Source organism: Doryrhamphus excisus, chromosome 4 (assembly GCF_030265055.1).
Source record: "Doryrhamphus excisus isolate RoL2022-K1 chromosome 4, RoL_Dexc_1.0, whole genome shotgun sequence".
Lineage (NCBI taxonomy): Eukaryota > Metazoa > Chordata > Actinopteri > Syngnathiformes > Syngnathidae > Doryrhamphus > Doryrhamphus excisus.
This window is the reverse complement of record NC_080469.1, coordinates 3,109,864-3,127,102: the sequence shown is the minus strand read 5'-3', so window position 1 is coordinate 3,127,102 and position 17,239 is coordinate 3,109,864. Positions and strand designations below refer to the sequence as shown.

Sequence of the window (17,239 nt, the reverse complement as noted above, 5' to 3'; positions counted from 1 at the left end):
GGGTGCTGGAGCCTATCCCAGCTGTCTTCGAGGTGGGGTAGAACCTGGACTGGTGGCCAGCCAATCACAGGGCACATTTAGACAAACAACCATTCACACTCACATTCATACCTATGGACAATTTGGAGTCGCTAATTAACCTAGCATGTTTTTGGAATGTGGGAGGAAACCGGAGTACCCGGAGAAAACCCATGCATGCACAAGGAGAACATGCAAACTCCACACAGATATGCCCGAGCGGGGAATCGAACACGTGTCTCCAAGCTGTGAGACCTGGCAAAACATCAACAGCAACAGAGTCAACTATAATGGGTAATATGAATGGAAAGATGATTATAGGGGTGTTATTTCATGTCTGGAGGGCTCTATAGGCCCCAACCTAAAAAGCTTATTGACAAAAATCAGTCATAAAAATACATGGTTGTCTGGTGCAATCTTTATTTAAAAACCTTGTTGTGCCATCATTAGTCCACAGACGATACGGCTTCCTGCAAAAAAATAAAAAATGTCCAACTTCAAAGAGCAAAATTTGTTTGTCCACCATCACCACCACCACCACTGAAGGTCTACCTACATTTCCGGTGTCTTCTGCAGACATCACTGGACTGGGAGATTTTGCAGTTTTACTCTCTAGGTCAGTCATACCGGTTTCCTTCATCGCTTCTGGGTTTTCCCTTCTACGGGACACAAAATCCGGCATTAACTTACCATCAAATTGTTCTTCTGCTTGGTGATGTTGGATAATGTCACTACCTTGAGTTGGTACCGGCCTTCCGCTTTATCACCACCGCGATCACCGCAATAACCGCCACTGCGCAGACACTGGCGGCGCTGTACATAATTGGACCTTGCAGGGACTTGTGCTGACACGAGTCACCGCTGTAGCCCGTCGAACATTTACACGCTTTCTCCGCTTCATTCCCCGTGCAGCGGCCATTTCCATTGCAGCGTCTCTTGCCACATACATCATCGACGTTTAAGAGCCGTTTGCTCACATTTGAGGTAGAACTGAATCCCGAGACCGGTGATGGTGATTGTCCAGTGGGGGCGATGGGAGATTCTGTGACAGCAGGTATTTTTAATCCAGACCTCGGTTTTGGATTGACACCTGTACCGTGGAGACATTGAGTACATGGTTATTACCTGAAGTGACGACATGCATTGGTAGAAGTGTAGAGTCTTACAATTCTCATCCGAGTAATCGGAGCAATCTATATGCCCGTTGCAGAACTTTTCAACAGGCTGGCATGAAAGCTGGTCCAGACAAGACCTGCTGCCAGCAGGGCAGCGCTGCTCTGGTGAACAGTGCGTCGCATTCACGCTGATGTAGTCATGGGCACACTTGCACGTTCGGCCTTCCGGGGTAGCCAAGCACAAGTGCTGGCAGTGGCCGTTGTTTACTTTGCACTGGTTAGAACCTGTCATGTGGGGGAGCCATTTAAAAAATAAAAATAAAAAAATCATATTTCAAAACGGCAATTCTTACCGATCTGACTGAGTTTGCTGAACGCCTTCATGTTGACCACTTCTGTGCCAACTTCGAACCACAATTTCTTCTGCTGCTGTTCATCCATGTACCAGAGTCTTGTCTTATCTAGATTAAAAAAATAAAATTAAATAAGTTTTTGCATGTTATTCTAGCAAACAAAATAGTCCGAGACAACTGGTGCCAAAAATCACAATACAGCAGTAAGACTGTGATAGTTTTTTTGTACGGAATAGTTTCTATACTTGAAGGCTTTTTGCAAATTTAAGCCAATTTTGCATAATTGTCTGGTTGGCGTACAATATGGTTCAGATCTTGTGTTAATGTTCCTTTTACTCTGTTTATTCAACTCCATTTTTTCCTGTAAAGCATCTTTGAGTACTTTGAGTGAAAAGCACTATACAAATAAAAATTATTTTTATTATTTTTATTTTTAAATGGTTTTTATTATTTTTATTTTTAAAATTTTTATTTTTTACATTTTTATTTTTATTTTTTTTAATTATTTGTAATTTTTATTTTTTAAATTAGTATTTTTTAAATTATTATTTGTATTTTTATTTTTAAAATTATTTTTATTTTTTAAATTATTTTTATTTTTTAAATTTTTATTTTTATTTTATTTATTTCCATGTATGCGGAAAAATTGATTCGGTGACATCTGTTTTGGTTAGAGTTCAAGTAACCTTAAAATGTTCATTTATTCCTGTAGTTTATAATTAAATGCTTTTCTAAAATGTAAAACTTTAGAAATGTGGTATTTTTAGCCATTTTATTTCCATGTATGTGGAAAAAATTGATTCGGTGACATCTGTTTTGGTTAGAGTTCAACCTTCTGGAAGAAATTTGTGTTAACCAAGGTTCCATAGTATTTGATTTAATTTTTTTTTTTTTTTTTAAAGTTGAACCTCAGTATGCACCGGTTAGCGTTTTTTGGGGGCTTTAAAAGTTTGTATATTTTTTGTGTATTTTTTTTTGTATAGTTTTTGGGAAAACCTCATGCCAACTTTTTGGGGGGGCTTTAAAAAAAAACTACATAAAATAAACTTAAATCGAAACCTAATATTTACGATGCAGATCGCAATAAGGGGGGAACTATGGTGCTTGGTGGAAGTCTGCTTATCTAGTTTTTTTTTGGGGGGGGGGGGTCTGACCCTCGAATAGATTAATTCTGCTAACCAAGGTTCCACTGTAGTTTATAAAGTAGACTAGTTATTACCATTGACAGTCATCCATAGTAGCGTGTCTTCACTAAGAGCTACAGCAGCCAAGCCATCAGCAACCTTCACTTCTTTGTATCCAGATCCATCAAGTTGGACAGAACCAATCACATCTAGACCTACAAAAAAAAAAACCAAAAAAAAAACAGACCAGTTAGGTTCTCGCCAGTTCTCACCAGTTTCTCATTTTCAATACCGGTATCAGCCCACAGAATCGTGTCTCCGTTACTGGAGAAAACCAGAGAGGTCGGTTGAACAGCATCCTTCCACACCACTCTTCTTGCGGCGCCATCCATGTTGGCGCACTCCACCATAGCCGCCGCGTTTGTGTCCTGCAGACCCTGATTGACGAAACACACCATCCCTCTGGGTGGATTCAGAGCAATGGATTGGACTCTACCTATAGCCTCCTTTATCAGAACGGCGCTATATCCACCCCTGCTGGAGGTGACATGCAGGCGGGGTTGCTTGCTGCTGCTCCAATAGATATCGGAGGTTACCCAGTCCAACGCCATTGCGGTGATTGCGTCACCAACTAGCTTGAGAAGCTGGCCTTTGGAGGTTAAATCCAAGTCTTTAAGTTGGAAGGCGCTGAGCGACGTCGTGCCCTCATCTGCCAAGAGGAGGATGTGGTCATGTAAACTGTAGTCCATCAACGTTGCTTCGTTGACGCTTGGCACCTGCAGGGCTGTGTGCTCGGGCCAGCCTTTTAATGCCGCTGCCGTATGCCGAGCCTGAAGGTAAATCTGTACGAGAAGATCAATTGTAACACATCACATATGCACAAAGATTTATGATAAGTTCTGTATAGGTGAAATCCTTGAATGTTTAGGATTCTGCAACACACACCCACGCACCTTTGTGACCGTGGAGGGCGACAACATCAGCAGGAAGGCTGTATCGACCAAGCCGGTACAAGTCACATCATTGTCGGCCAATAGAAGACCAGAAGGACACTTGCACACTGCTTTGAGCCCAGGAGCCAAAACACAAAGATGGGAGCAGGCTTTCTTCTTGCAGGGATTGTCTGTGCTTAGCTGTAACGTTGGGTGGACAATCTAAAAAAAAAAAACAAAAGAAAAAAAAAAAAAAGGAAAAAACCCTTCAAGATCGCATACCACATTAAGCACATACAGGAGATTTGTCCCCCCCCCACCAAAAAAAAAAAATAAATAAAATTTCCCTAACAAATTCCCTAACACCCCCTGCAAAAAAAGGGGTTTCCAAACAAATCATGTTACATTTTTTTTTGGGCAAATATATGAAACATTACAGTGCATTTCTTACATCAATCAAAATATATATAATAATGTTCATGCCACTGGCTTGTTTTCCCCTGTTATTATCATTGTAATATTCATTCATTCTCTACCATGCTGGAGCCTATCCCAGCTGTCTTCAGGCGAAAGGCAGGGTACACCCTGGACTGGTTGCCAGCCAGCCAATCACAGGGCACATATAGACAAACAACCATTCACACTCACATTCATACCTATGGACAATTTGGAGTCGCTAATTAACCTAGCATGTTTTTTTTTTGGAATGTGGGAGGAAACCGGAGTACCCGGAGAAAACCCACGCATGCACGGGGAGAACATGCAAACTCCATACAGAGATGCCCGAGCGGGGAATCGAACCCGGGTCTCCGAGCTGTGAGACCTGGCAAAACAGCAACAGCAACAGAGTCAACTATAATGGGTAATATGAATGGAAAATGACTATAGGGGTGTTATTTCATGTCTAGAGGGCTCTATAAATATTCACATGTAGACAAACAACCATTCACACTCACATTCATACCTATGGACAATTTGGAGTCAATTTGGAGTCGCCAATTAACCTAGCATGTTTTTGGAATGTGGGAGGAAACCGGAGTACCCGGAGAAAACCCAGGCATGCACGGGGAGAACATGCAAACTCCACACAGAGATGCCCGAGCGGGGAATCGAACCCTAGCTGTGAGGTCTGCGCGCTAACCACTCGACCGCCGTGCATCCCACAGTGCTGGTTGTAAGTTGTTATTTATTAGAGTTATTTGACATTCACACTCACATTCATACCTACGGAGTCACCTATTAGCATGTTAGTAGCATGTTTTTGGAATGTGGGAGGAAACCGGAGTACCCGGAGAAAATCCACGCATGCACGGGGAGAACATGCAAACTCCACACAGAGATGGCAGAGGGTGGAATCGAACCCTGGTCCTCCTAGCTGTGAGGTCATGCTGCCCGATTAATATTATTGTTATAATCTTTATCATTAATGTTACCATTATAGTTCTAACAATTTTTGGATATTTTTTTTATTATTTAATTTTACAGACTTCATTGCTTCTTATAGAGTGCTAGTTGAATATGGCCTATGGAAAAATGCATATTTAAGAAAAAAATAAAAAAACTGGCCAAATGAACCAATACAATTTAGGCATTCAGAAGAAACACTACTACATTACATGTAGCGTTCTACACTGGTCACTAGGTGTCAGTAAAGTTACCATGATGCTCGGTGGCACAATAATCCCCAACAGAGGCTACTGTTGCAGTCGTCACTTCCTGTTAAACTTTCAGGGCTCACTTCCAAATGCAAACCTCATCTGAAATTTTTGTGTAACATGAGAATAGAACATTCTAACTACAGTTATAAGTCAGAAAAGCATAATAGGTCCCTTTAAGAGCCCACCATTTTTACATTTAAGCTTCTTTAAAGCATAAACACTACTTAAACGTTTGACCTGAAAATACCCAAATGACTTGCCTTCACACCAAAAGGTTGTCTTGGTCTCTTCAAGAGAACTCGAACATTTTTGCCAGTAACTTTATGGGCGGCCTGCACCACTCGCCTCTTTGCATCAGACCAGTAGAGCATGTCATTGAACACAACCAAGGAGAACGGGTTGGCCGTCTCTTCCATCTGTAGGATCTGATCAGATTTACAATATTTGAAGTTTATTGGCTTCGATAGAGTACATTTTACTGCAAAATATATTTACCCGAATATCACCGCCATCCAGCGTCGCGGAACCGATCGCCTTGAGTCTTTCGTCAGTCCAGTAGACTCTGTCGGCCAGAGTGTCCACCGCTACACCGCCTGGCCAGCCTAAACTGGAAACCACCACAGCCCTCCTCTCGGATCCATCCATTCCAGATCTTTCAATCTTCACCATGTTGCCAATTTCAGTCCAAAACATCAACCTGGTATGAAGGAGACAAGAAAAGTGAGGCCTTCTCAGATTGGGACTTGGACTGTGGAACCTGTGTCATTGAAATACAGTAAACCTCGGATATATCGGATTCAATTGTTCCCACTGGTTTTGTCCGATATAAGCGAAATCCGTTATATGCGTATACCGGAAAATGTCCGTTTTACGCATATAATCGGATTTATATCCGGTATATGCGTAAATCGGATTTTATCCGTTATAAAAAGGCACTTCCTTGGCTATGTTTCCAATGTACCTGGACGCGCAGGCAACGCTGCAAACGACGTCGTATAGCGGCCTGTCACGATTCGGCGAATCGGAGCGCCACGATGCGGCCATCCGATATATGCGAGGGAAATTTCATGGAAATGCATTGGAACGGGACTGGAGATTTTGTCCGAAATAGGCGAAATCCGTTATAAAAAAATCCGATATATGCAATGAATTTTTATTGGAAATGCATTACAGAAAAATCGGTTCTTTTTTATCTGTCCGTTGTGAGCGAATTTCCGATATATCCGAGGTTTACTGTAGAAAAGAGCCACACACGTCTCAGTACGTCATGGTACGAGTTTGACAACATTGACCATTGCAAAACTACAAAAATCACGTTTTACTTTCTGGAATGATTAATTGGATTTACATTTATGGGGAAAAAGTGATTCAATTACAGTCCAAGTTTCTCGAACAAGTAGACGCTAACCAAGGTTCCACTAATTCAACTTGAAGGAATTTCTCCATTAAACGTAATTACCAGGGAAAGTCTGTTTTTTGGAAAATATATAACATTAAATATGTAAAATTTCAAAAGTTAGCTAGTGACATTTCATGAGATTAGTTGAGCTCATGAGTTTTAGGCCAACTTTCAATTTCTACTAAAATGCTAGAGGCCAGTATTTTGAGTATTCTCGACTTGCTATTAGTTTCCTGTGTAGTAGTATTGTCTCGCTACATTCTGGTTTGAACATCACTTTCTCAAAATGACCACAGACAAAAAAAAAAAAAAAAAAAGTAGTATTCTGGACAATAGGCATCAGTAATGTTACAATGACAACATGAGATTGGATTACCCTCATATTGCATGGAGTTAGCCATGACATGTCTGACAGTGAAAAGACGTTCTCCCGTTCAGTGTGGAAGTGGTAGGTTTTGGTTACTTTTGGTCCCTTCCCACTCCATTTGAAAGAAAGTTTTGAATACGAAAATTGGAGAGGCCAAGTCGTTAGTTCGGTAGCTTGCTATGCTCGCCATCTCACACAACCTTATCACTGAAACTTTCAGCGGTCTTCCTCAGATTAGTCTCGTCCGATTAATTAAAAAAAAAAAATTTGTTATTGTCCTCGACATAGGGGCTGATGTTCATGTTAAAGGTTAAATAACTTAATAGTTATCCTCCCTATCTGTGTGGAAGTGGTAAGTTTGGGGCTATTTAAGTTTAAAGGAAATAACTTGAAGGCTACCGTTTTAGGTCGCTAGCTCTCTAGTTTGCGAGTTAGCATGTGTCTCAAGACCCTGCAGTTGCGCAATATGTTGTAAATTAAAAAAAATAAAATAAAATAAAAAAAAAAAAAAAAAAAAAAAGAGTATAAATGTGACTATAGTCGTGTTTTGTCATGTCTACAGGGCTCTAATAATGCTTTGTTCATTTTAATCTGAAAAAAATAATTTGTCTACCCACCAACTATATGTGGTTTCTTAAGTTTTTATTATTTGCCATTTTATTATTATTATTATTATTATTATTATATTTATTTATTACTGATTGATTTTCTTTATTCTTGATTTGTTTATTTTTCATCTTATTTTGTGTAGAAAAATAAAAATTGATATTTGAGAACAGTGGAATGTTTTATCAGAGCTTTTATTGTAGAAAATCGGAACCAAAGCACTGAAAAGTTTGTATATTTTTCTGTTTTTAATAAATGCGTTTGTTTTTTTTTGAAAACCTGATGCGGCCCAGCCTCACCCAGACCCTAGCTCCAGTGGCCCCCAGGTAAATTGAGTTTGAGACCCCTGATTTAAATGCTTGAAAGTCTAAAAAAAAAAAAATAATAATAATAAAGTTTCTTTTTTTTTTTTTTTAGTTCTTCATAGACAAGTAAGAAGTGGAATTGGTTCCAACCTACCCCTTTTCTGGAAATAGGGCCAGGGAGCGAGGCTGATCCAGGTCTTCATCCAAGATAACACTCTGGTGTTGCGACCCAACCGTTGCGAGTTCCATCGCAACAATCTGACTGTTGACGCCATCAATCCAGTACAAATTTCTCCCGAGCCAGTCCACAGCTAGAGAATCAGCCCGTACCCCTATGAAAAAAAGGGTGTCAGCACCAACCACTTAAGACCACTTAAATACTTTATAGAATCACAAAAAAAAAAAGACTACAGTATGTACTACAAGACAAGACTTAAACCCTTGATCTACCTCCAATTAGAGTCCCCGTCGTCCTCTGATCCAGAGAGGACCACCTGATGCTGTCGGTGTCGAGAGTGACCCAAAAGACCCTCTGCTTGTACCAGTCATAGTCCAGAGACAGGATTGCCTTCTTGGCAGAGGAAGATAAGACATCCAAGCTGCTGGTGCGTAAGCCAAACAGAAAGAGATCCGTTTGGACTGACGACAACAGTAAAGGTTCACCTGCGGAGGAATCATTTCATTGGTACCACAATTAAATCTTCCATATAAGACATTAAAAATCAAGTCTTACTTTTCAGGAAAAAGCCAAAATAAAAACATAAGCTGTTAATTGAAAACCGAGCGTTAAAATATATATATATATATATAAATAATAATATAGTTTGGTGAATTTAGATTACATTAAGTGATAAGATACTCTTGCTGTACTTTGTCTGCAACATGGAAATAATCAGTACAATGCAACTAAGTACAAGGCAAAAACAAGCAGACAATCTTCCCAAGAGCCATCACTACCCTGAACTCAGACATACGACATACCCGGTCATTAGCATAATGCTAATGTGCAATTTTTCCATCACTGCCTCAATCATATTTATTTATTTATTTAACAACCCATTACAATACACTCATATGTGACTCTACTCATCTGTATACACCAGTCATTATTTGCACTATAATTAATATACAGTAAACCTGGGATATATCGGATTCAATTGTTCCCACTGGTTTTGTCCGATATAAGCGAAATCCGTTATATGCGTATACCGGAAAATGTCCGTTTTACGCATATATCGGATTTATATCCGGTATATGCGTAAATCGGATTTTATCCGTTATAAAAAGGCACTTCCTTGACTATGTTTCCAATGTACCTGGACGCGCAGGCAACGCTGCAAATGACGTCGTATAGCGGCCTGTCACAATTCGGCGAATCGGAGCACCGCGATGCGGTCATCCGATATATGCGAGGGAAATTTAATGGAAATGCATTGGAAATTTTGTCCGAAATAGGCGAAATCCGTTATAAAAAATCCGATATATGCAATGAATTTTTATTGGAAATGCATTACAGAAAAATCGGTTCTTTTTTATCTGTCCGTTGTGAGCGAATTTCCGATATATCCGAGTCCGATATATCCGAGGTTTACTGTATCTTGTTAAATTGTCTCTTTACTCTACTTTTATATACTTTTTTTTTTTTTTAAACTTGACTACTGCACTGAAAGGAGAAGCTCTCCAATCTCGTTATACATCTTTTATAATGACAATAAAGGCCATTCCATTCCATTCCTAATGGGACACCAACATGTAAAAGATTTAAAAAAAGGCACATGACATACTAAGGAAATTAATACAAGCATTATTAAATACAAATTCCACGATTATGTCCCAAAGCAAAAATGCAGAGGCAACATTGTAGCCAAGGAATAATATAAGTTTTGTTGGGATGAGGTTGGAATTTGGGTGGTGGGACTCCCTTTCGAACATGTGTACGTTTATATATATATACACACACACACACACACAAGTATTTTTGAAATAAAGAAAAAAAAACATTCAACCTCACCTCTGCATATTAGCAAGGCATTAACAGTGTTAAGATCGGGGGTAATTAAATTTAAAAAAAATGATGAAAGTCATACACCAGCTCTCATTTTGCACACTATAAATTATCTTGAAAAAAAAAAAACAATTTTCAAGGTCAAACACAATTTTGTGTAATTGCTATAGACTATTAGATCTTCAAGGGAACCCAAACATTTGACTTTACCCTTAATTTTGCAGTTGCGTTCACCGGCCTCCATGATGTAGCCTGGATGACAGTCGCACTTGTAGGAGCCCGGAGTATTTACACACAGTTGACTACACACAGAGCTGGGATCGTCACACTCGTCAACATCGGCGCAGGTCACTCCATCAGGCGCGAGTCTGTAGCCCGCTGCACAGCGACATTGCTGCACAGAAACCAAACAGTATATTAATACAATTAAGCCCATCATTTTATATCAGGAGTCACTTGGGACTACAGAGTGATTACTATTACATCCATCAAGGAGTTAACGGCAATTCTGCTACAGTAACCAATTACTGTTTAGTAGGGCTGGGTTTTTTTTATAAAATCATCCGGCTGCACAGTGGTCGAGTGGTTAGCGCGCAGACCAGGGTTCAATTCCACCCTTGGCCATCTCTGTGTGGAGTTTGCATGTTCTCCCCGTGCATGCGTGGGTTTTCTCCGGGTACTCCGGTTTCCTCCCACATTCCAAAAACATGCTAGGTTAATTAGCGACTCCAAATTGTCCATAGGTATGAATGTGAGTGTGAATGGTTGTTTGTCTATATGTGCCCTGTGATTGGCTGGCCACCAGTCCAGGGTGTACCCCGCCTCTTGCCCGACGACAGCTGGGATAGGCTCCGGCATGCCCGCAATGACAAGCTCAGAGTTACTTTATAGCAGGGGTCTCAAACACACGGCCCGCAGGACACCAGTTTGAGGCCCCCCGCCTTGATATGAAAGTTTAATGTTAGTGCGGCCCGCACAAGTTTGATATGGATGCTGTATGGTATCATGTACCCAGAAAAAAATATTACGTTAGATTAATGTTCATGTTAAAGGTTAAATAACTTAATAGTTATCCTCCCTATCCGTGTGGAAGTGGTAAGTTTTTGGCTTTTTTAAATTTAAAGGAAATAACTTGGAGGCTACCGTTTAGGTCGCTAGCTCTCGAGTTTGCGAGTTAGCATGTGTCTCAAGACCCTGCAGTTGCGCAATATGTTGTAAATAAAAAGAGTATAAATGTGACTATAGTCGTGTTTTGTCATGTCTACAGGGCTCTAATAATGCTTTGTTCATTTTAATCTGAAAAAAATAATTTGTCTACCCACCAACTATATGTGGTTTCTTAAGTTTTATTATTATGATTATATTTATTTATTACTGATTGACTTTATTCTTGATTTGTTTATTTTTCATCTTATTTTGTGCAGAAAAATAAACATATTTGTTTTTAAAATAAATGTTTTATCAGAGCTTTTATTGTAGAAAATCGGAACCAAAGTACTGAAAAAAGTTTGTATATTTTTCTGTTTTTAATAAATGCGTTTTTTTTTTTTTTGGAAAACCTGATGCGGCCCAGCCTTGCCCAGACCCTAGCTCCAGTGGCCCCCAGGTAAATTGAGTTTGAGACCCCTGCTTTATAGTTTAGTAGTTCTGGATCATCGGAGAAGTCGCAAGATTAGAACAAGCTTGAAAATTAGCTGCACAGCTGTATAAAAAAAATATTTTATTATTATTATTTTATTTTTATTTATTATTATTATTTTTTTTTTTTTTTTTTTTTTTTTTTTTTTTTTTTAAAAGGTGCAGGGTTCAAAGTTTAAGAATAAAAACTAGAAGCTTAAACACCAGAGGATCAGACTACAGAGTTGAAGCTACAGTACAAGGGTCTGCATTGCACTGCTGCTGTGTTCAGGTCAGAATAAAAGTTAGGAAAGGGCATCAGACCGACTCTGGGGATGCTAAATTGTGTGTTATTTTTTGACAGCTCTGCTTCAAGCAGTTTCCCATCCTTACCGGACCCTGCGGTGTGCTGAAGCAGCCCTGAGAGCAGCGGCTGTTATCCGCTTCTTCACAATTGATTTGGCAATTCCCGTCCTCATCCGAACCATCCGCACAGTTCCCGATTCCATTGCAAACCAGGGATGTATCCACACACTCTAAACTGCCACACTGGAACTGATGAGGGAGACATGCCGCCAAGTCGCCTAGTAGACACGTTTACATGTTTAGCATGGTTTAGTTATTAAAAGCCTTAGATTCAAACGCACAGCTACTTACACTCCATTTCATCGCTTTCATCGTCACAGTCTTTGGTGCCATCACACCTCCAGGCCGTGGGGATACATTTGGTCTTGGATTTGCATGACCACTGGTAATCACCACAAGTCAGTGGCACTGCTGCAGGGCAGTCCTGCAAAAGGAATAAGTCATTCATTTGTGATGGAAAAAGACATTTCTACAAATATGGCAGGAAGTTGGGGGCTGGCAACTTGCAGCTGCATGTTCCTTTTCAGTCTGATTAAAAAAAAAAAAAAAAAAAAACACCCAATTAGTAGAAATGTGCATTTTCAAAAAAGGGTAAGATGTTCAAGCTCAATTGAATTATCCATCCATCCATCTTCCTCCGCTTATCCGGGTCGCGGGGGCAGTAGTCTCAGTAGGGAAGCCCAGACTTCCCGGTCCCCGGCCACCTCCTCCAGCTCCACCGGGAGGACACCAAGGCGTTCCCAGGCCAGCTGTGAGACAATCCCTCCAGCGTGTTCTAGGTCTGCCCCGGGGGCCTTTTCCCGGCTGGGAATGCCCGGGGACTAGGCTAGGCGTCCGGGGAGGCGCCCGGGGACTAGGCTAGGCGTCCGGGGAGGCGCCCGGGGACTAGGCTAGGCGTCCGGGGAGGCGCCCGGGGACTAGGCTAGGCGTCCGGGGAGGCGCCCGGGGACTAGACTAGGCGTCCGGGGGGGAGGCGCCCGGGGACTAGACCAGGCGTCCGGGGGGGAGGCGCCCGGGGACTAGACCAGGCGTCCGGGGGGGAGGCGCCCGGGGACTAGACCAGGCGTCCGGGGGGGAGGCGCCCGGGGACTAGACCAGGCGTCCGGGGGGGAGGCGCCCGGGGACTAGACCAGGCGTCCGGGGAGGCGCCCGGGACTAGACTAGGCGTCCGAGCCACCTCAACTGATTCCTCTTGATGTGGAGGAGCAGCGGCTCTACTCTGAGCCCCTCACCCTACCCCTTAGGGTGAGTCCAGCTACCCTACGGAGGAAACTCATTTCAGCCGCCTGTATCCGCCATCTCATTCTTTCGGTCATGACCCAAAGCTAATGACCATAGATGGACCAATTGAATTATATTAGGTAAAAATTAAAAATTCAAATTCCTAATCTAAGAGCTCAAAAATACCATTTGAATAAATCTATCAAGTTAGCATCACAATGAGCATGTACGCCACCTTTTCATCCGTGCCATCTTTGCAGTCCTGTTCGCCATCGCAGATCCACTCCTGCACTAAACACTCCTTGCTCTGAGGACAGCGGTGCTTGGTTATACAGATCGGCTCTTTGATGCACCCTTCCTCATCAGAATGATCCCAGCAGTCGGGGTGGCCATCACAGTGCATTGTAGCAGATACACACTGACCACTCGTGCACCTGAAGTCACTTGCACTGCAGTCCTTAAGATCTACATTAAAAGATATTCCAAGAAAAAAAACTTAAACCTGAGGAATGAGTACTTTTAATATGCAAAACGTACCGCAGTTTAACTCATCACTGCCATCCCCACAGTCCATCTCGCCATCACAAAGGAAGCTATTAGGAATGCAGCGGCTCCCTCCATCGCACTGATAAGCGCAGCCGTCCATGTATTTGGAACATCTTTGTTCATCAGAGCGGTCCTGACACTGAGGTACACCGTCACACACCTGGTTCTTCTCTATGCATTTTTTACCATGGGCACACTGGAACTGGTCTGGAGAGGATAGAACTCAATCAGGATCCTGTAGAGCAGGGGTCTCAAACATGCGGTCTGCGGGCCAAATGTGGCCCGCAGGACACTAGTTTGAGGCCCCCGCCTTGATATGAAAGTTTAACGTTAGTGCGGCCCGCGTCAAGTTTGATATGGATGCTGTATGGTATCATGTACCCAGAAAAAATTATTACGTTTGATTCATGTTCATGTTAAAGGTTAAATAACTGTTAATAGTTATCCTCCCTATCCGTGTGGAAGTGGTAAGTTTTTGGCTATTTAAGTTTAAAGGAAATAACTTGAAGGCTACCGTTTAGGTCGCTAGCCCTCTAGTTTGCGAGTTAGCATGTGTCTCAAGACCCTGCAGTTGCGCAATATGTTGTAAATAAAAAAGTATAAATTGACTATAGTCGTGTTTTGTCATGTCTACAGGGATCTAATAATGCTTTGTTCATTTTAATCTGAAAAAGAGCAGACAGCTTCACTTACATAAGTGCAATTAGGAGTGTCTTGCATTAATGCCAGCTTTGAAGCTAAATGCTAAAAATGGCTCGCTTTTTCGCCGCCTGGGTCAGGATGGTTGTAACATTTAATGTTATTGCCACAAATAGATTGCAGTCCTGTGTTATAACCGAGAAAAGACTAAGAAGTTAGACGTCCCCGTGGACACTAGTAAAACCGGCAAGAGAAGCAGTCCAAAAAAAAAAAAATAAAAAAATGGGCCAAAGAATATTTCAAGTAAGGATCGACCGATACATCGGGCCGATATTTGCATTCTTTACTTGAATCGGTATCTGCCGATATGAGTCACACTGCGGAGGAGCAGTCATCATATCGATGTTAGATAAATTTAAACTACGACAGAAATGTTTTGCACGTGGTTGAATATTAACTCCTTTTAAAATTGATAATGAAAAATAAAAAAAATTAAATTGATAATGGTGTTTAAGTGTGTTTAAGAAAGCGGAATCCTACTGTGTTCAGTGTTTACATTTCAATAAATATTTGTTTAAACATGAGACCTGTAATATTTGTTATCATTGTCATTTTTTCATATAAGTTGAGGGAGCAAAAGCAGTATCAGCCACAAATATCGGTCTAAGCAAAATCGGCCATCGGCTAAGGGTGATTGGGGGGGAAAAAAAATAAATAAAAATTTTTTAAAAATCGGTACCGGTCGGAAAAAAAAACAAAAACATATCGGTCGATCCCTAGTGTTTACATTTCAATAAATATTTGTTTAAACTTGAGACCTGGAATATTTGTTATTTTTTCATATAAATTGAGGGAGCAAAAGCAGTATCGGCCCAAGCAAAATCGGCCATCGGCTAAGGGTGATGGAAAAAAAAAAAAAATCGATATCAGCCAGAAAAAAACCCCATATCAGTCGATCCCTAATTGCAAGCAAGAAAAAAAGCAAAAGAAAGGCCCAGTAATGATGACAGAAAATGCCGACCTTACCTTGTCCACAGGTGGACGAGCATTCTTTTTCATCAGATCCATCTTTGCAGTCATTTTCACCATCACACACATCGTTGAAGAGGACACATCCAGTCCCGTCGTTGCAGGCTTTGGACCCCAAAGGGCACTTGATAGGTTTCAAACCTTTAATTTTGACAGGATGTGTAGTGGTTGAAGTGCTTCTTTCATTTCCATTCCCATCATCTTCCCCTGATTCAAAAACAAAACAATGGGTAAAACAATTGGCTTCAAAACATTCACTCGCCACGGTCGGTCAAACTCACCGCAATTTTCCTCATCCGTTCCGTCTAAACAGTCTTTTTCACCATCACACAGCAACGATGCAGGCAAGCAGCGGTTGTTGCTGTCGCAGTGGTGAACGCATTCCTTGGCTTGTCCCAAACAATGGAACTCATCTGACCTGTCCTGACACTGAGGTACACCGTCGCACACCTCGTTCTTGTCAATGCACTTCTTCCCGTGGGCACACTGAAATTGGTCTGAAACCGGGCAGGAATTGGGTATTAGTTGATACGATGGAGTCCCGCACAATTGAGATTTAGCATTCAGAGGCTGGAAATTCAGATTTTTTGTTGGAAAAACATTTTCCGGGTGGCACGGCGGACGAGTGGTTAGCGCGCACCAGGGTTCAATTCCACCCTCGGCCATCTGTGTGTGGAATTTGCATGTTTTCCCCGTGCATGCATGGGTTTTCTCCGGGAACTCCGTATTCCTCCCACATTCCAAAAAAAACATGCTAGGTTAATTAGCGACTCCAAATTGTCCATAGGTATGAATGCGAGTGTGAATGGTTGTTTGACTATATGTGCCCTGTGATTGGCTGGCCACCAGTCCAGGGTGTCAGACAGCTAGGATAGGCTCCAGCACCCCTGCGACCCTCGTGAGGAAAAAGCAGCAGAAAATGAATGAATAACGTCCCCCCCCCCCACTGGAAACACCTAATTCATCAGAATGTAATGTAACAATTTTTAAATATATAATAAAAGGGTGAAGCTTACTAAATTTGAACATGTCAATGTCTTCATACATAATTTTTTTAACCTAGTGCTGAGATTTCAAACTTTCAGCAGTCCTTGAATGCACCAGTTTCTGTGACATGCAATAGGGGTGAGTACCTATACATTTTATAATATTCTCACTATATAAACCCAGTAAAACAGATGCACAGTATTCATTTTAATGCGCTTACAAGCCAATTTGGGTGGTTTGGTTTAAGAATATCACATTGATGCATGCTATTTACATTTCTTTACCAAAAATGTTCCATTCACATATTGACGTTAGGAATGCATCAGTGTACTACCCAATCCAAAATCAAAATACTACTATATTTAAATATTGAAGTACCATCATTGCAAGCTACTTCACAGCCCTCTTCATCCGATTCATCCCGGCAATCCGGCTCCCCATCACACACGTGGCTGTAGAGAACACACTCCGAGCCATCCCTGCATGGCATGGACCCTCTGCTGCACTTTAAGGGATTGCTTTCAGCTGAAACAACTAAAACAGAATTATATACCACATGACCACACATTCAAGTCACACAAATATCACCATCTCACCTTCTTGCAGGGTGCCTGTCAACTGTAGCAACACTACACAAAGACATAAATATAAATCCATCACAACATTTAAAATACAACGGACCACTCACTGGTCCAAACAACACAGAAGGGTTTTTTATAATGGAGCCAGGTGATTTCAATGCATCCTAATTGATGACGTAAGTGACGGGCGCAGCTAAGAATAACTAATTTAATGTTTAATTTATTGTGGACAAAGTATATACACTCGAGATCTTCATGCGACAAGATGTTATTTAAATAATATTTATCGTTTAAATAGCCTCATATGCCTCTTTGTATGCTTTTCCTTTATTAGAAACTAGATTAGAAACAATTGGTATTTTTTTATCGTT

The 17,239-nt window shown here is 41.2% G+C and overlaps 1 protein-coding gene across 1 annotated transcript; it reads right to left on the bottom strand.

The window, feature by feature from the left end:
* Positions 1-413: 413 nt before the first annotated feature.
* Positions 414-17,043, bottom strand: lrp13 (low-density lipoprotein receptor related-protein 13). Its single transcript, XM_058071632.1, has 21 exons — positions 16,884-17,043; positions 16,666-16,821; positions 15,582-15,797; positions 15,298-15,507; positions 13,624-13,839; positions 13,322-13,551; positions 12,157-12,289; positions 11,893-12,083; positions 10,093-10,276; positions 8,328-8,540; positions 8,032-8,209; positions 5,696-5,897; positions 5,461-5,625; positions 3,564-3,764; positions 2,903-3,452; positions 2,706-2,825; positions 1,487-1,594; positions 1,185-1,418; positions 754-1,108; positions 575-677; positions 414-488 (listed from the first exon to the last, which is right to left on the bottom strand). The coding sequence occupies exons 1-21, from the start codon at positions 16,942-16,944 to the stop codon at positions 465-467; spliced, it is 4,050 nt and encodes a 1,349-aa protein (XP_057927615.1). The 5' UTR covers positions 16,945-17,043; the 3' UTR covers positions 414-464.
* Between the last annotated feature and the right edge of the window lie 196 nt (positions 17,044-17,239).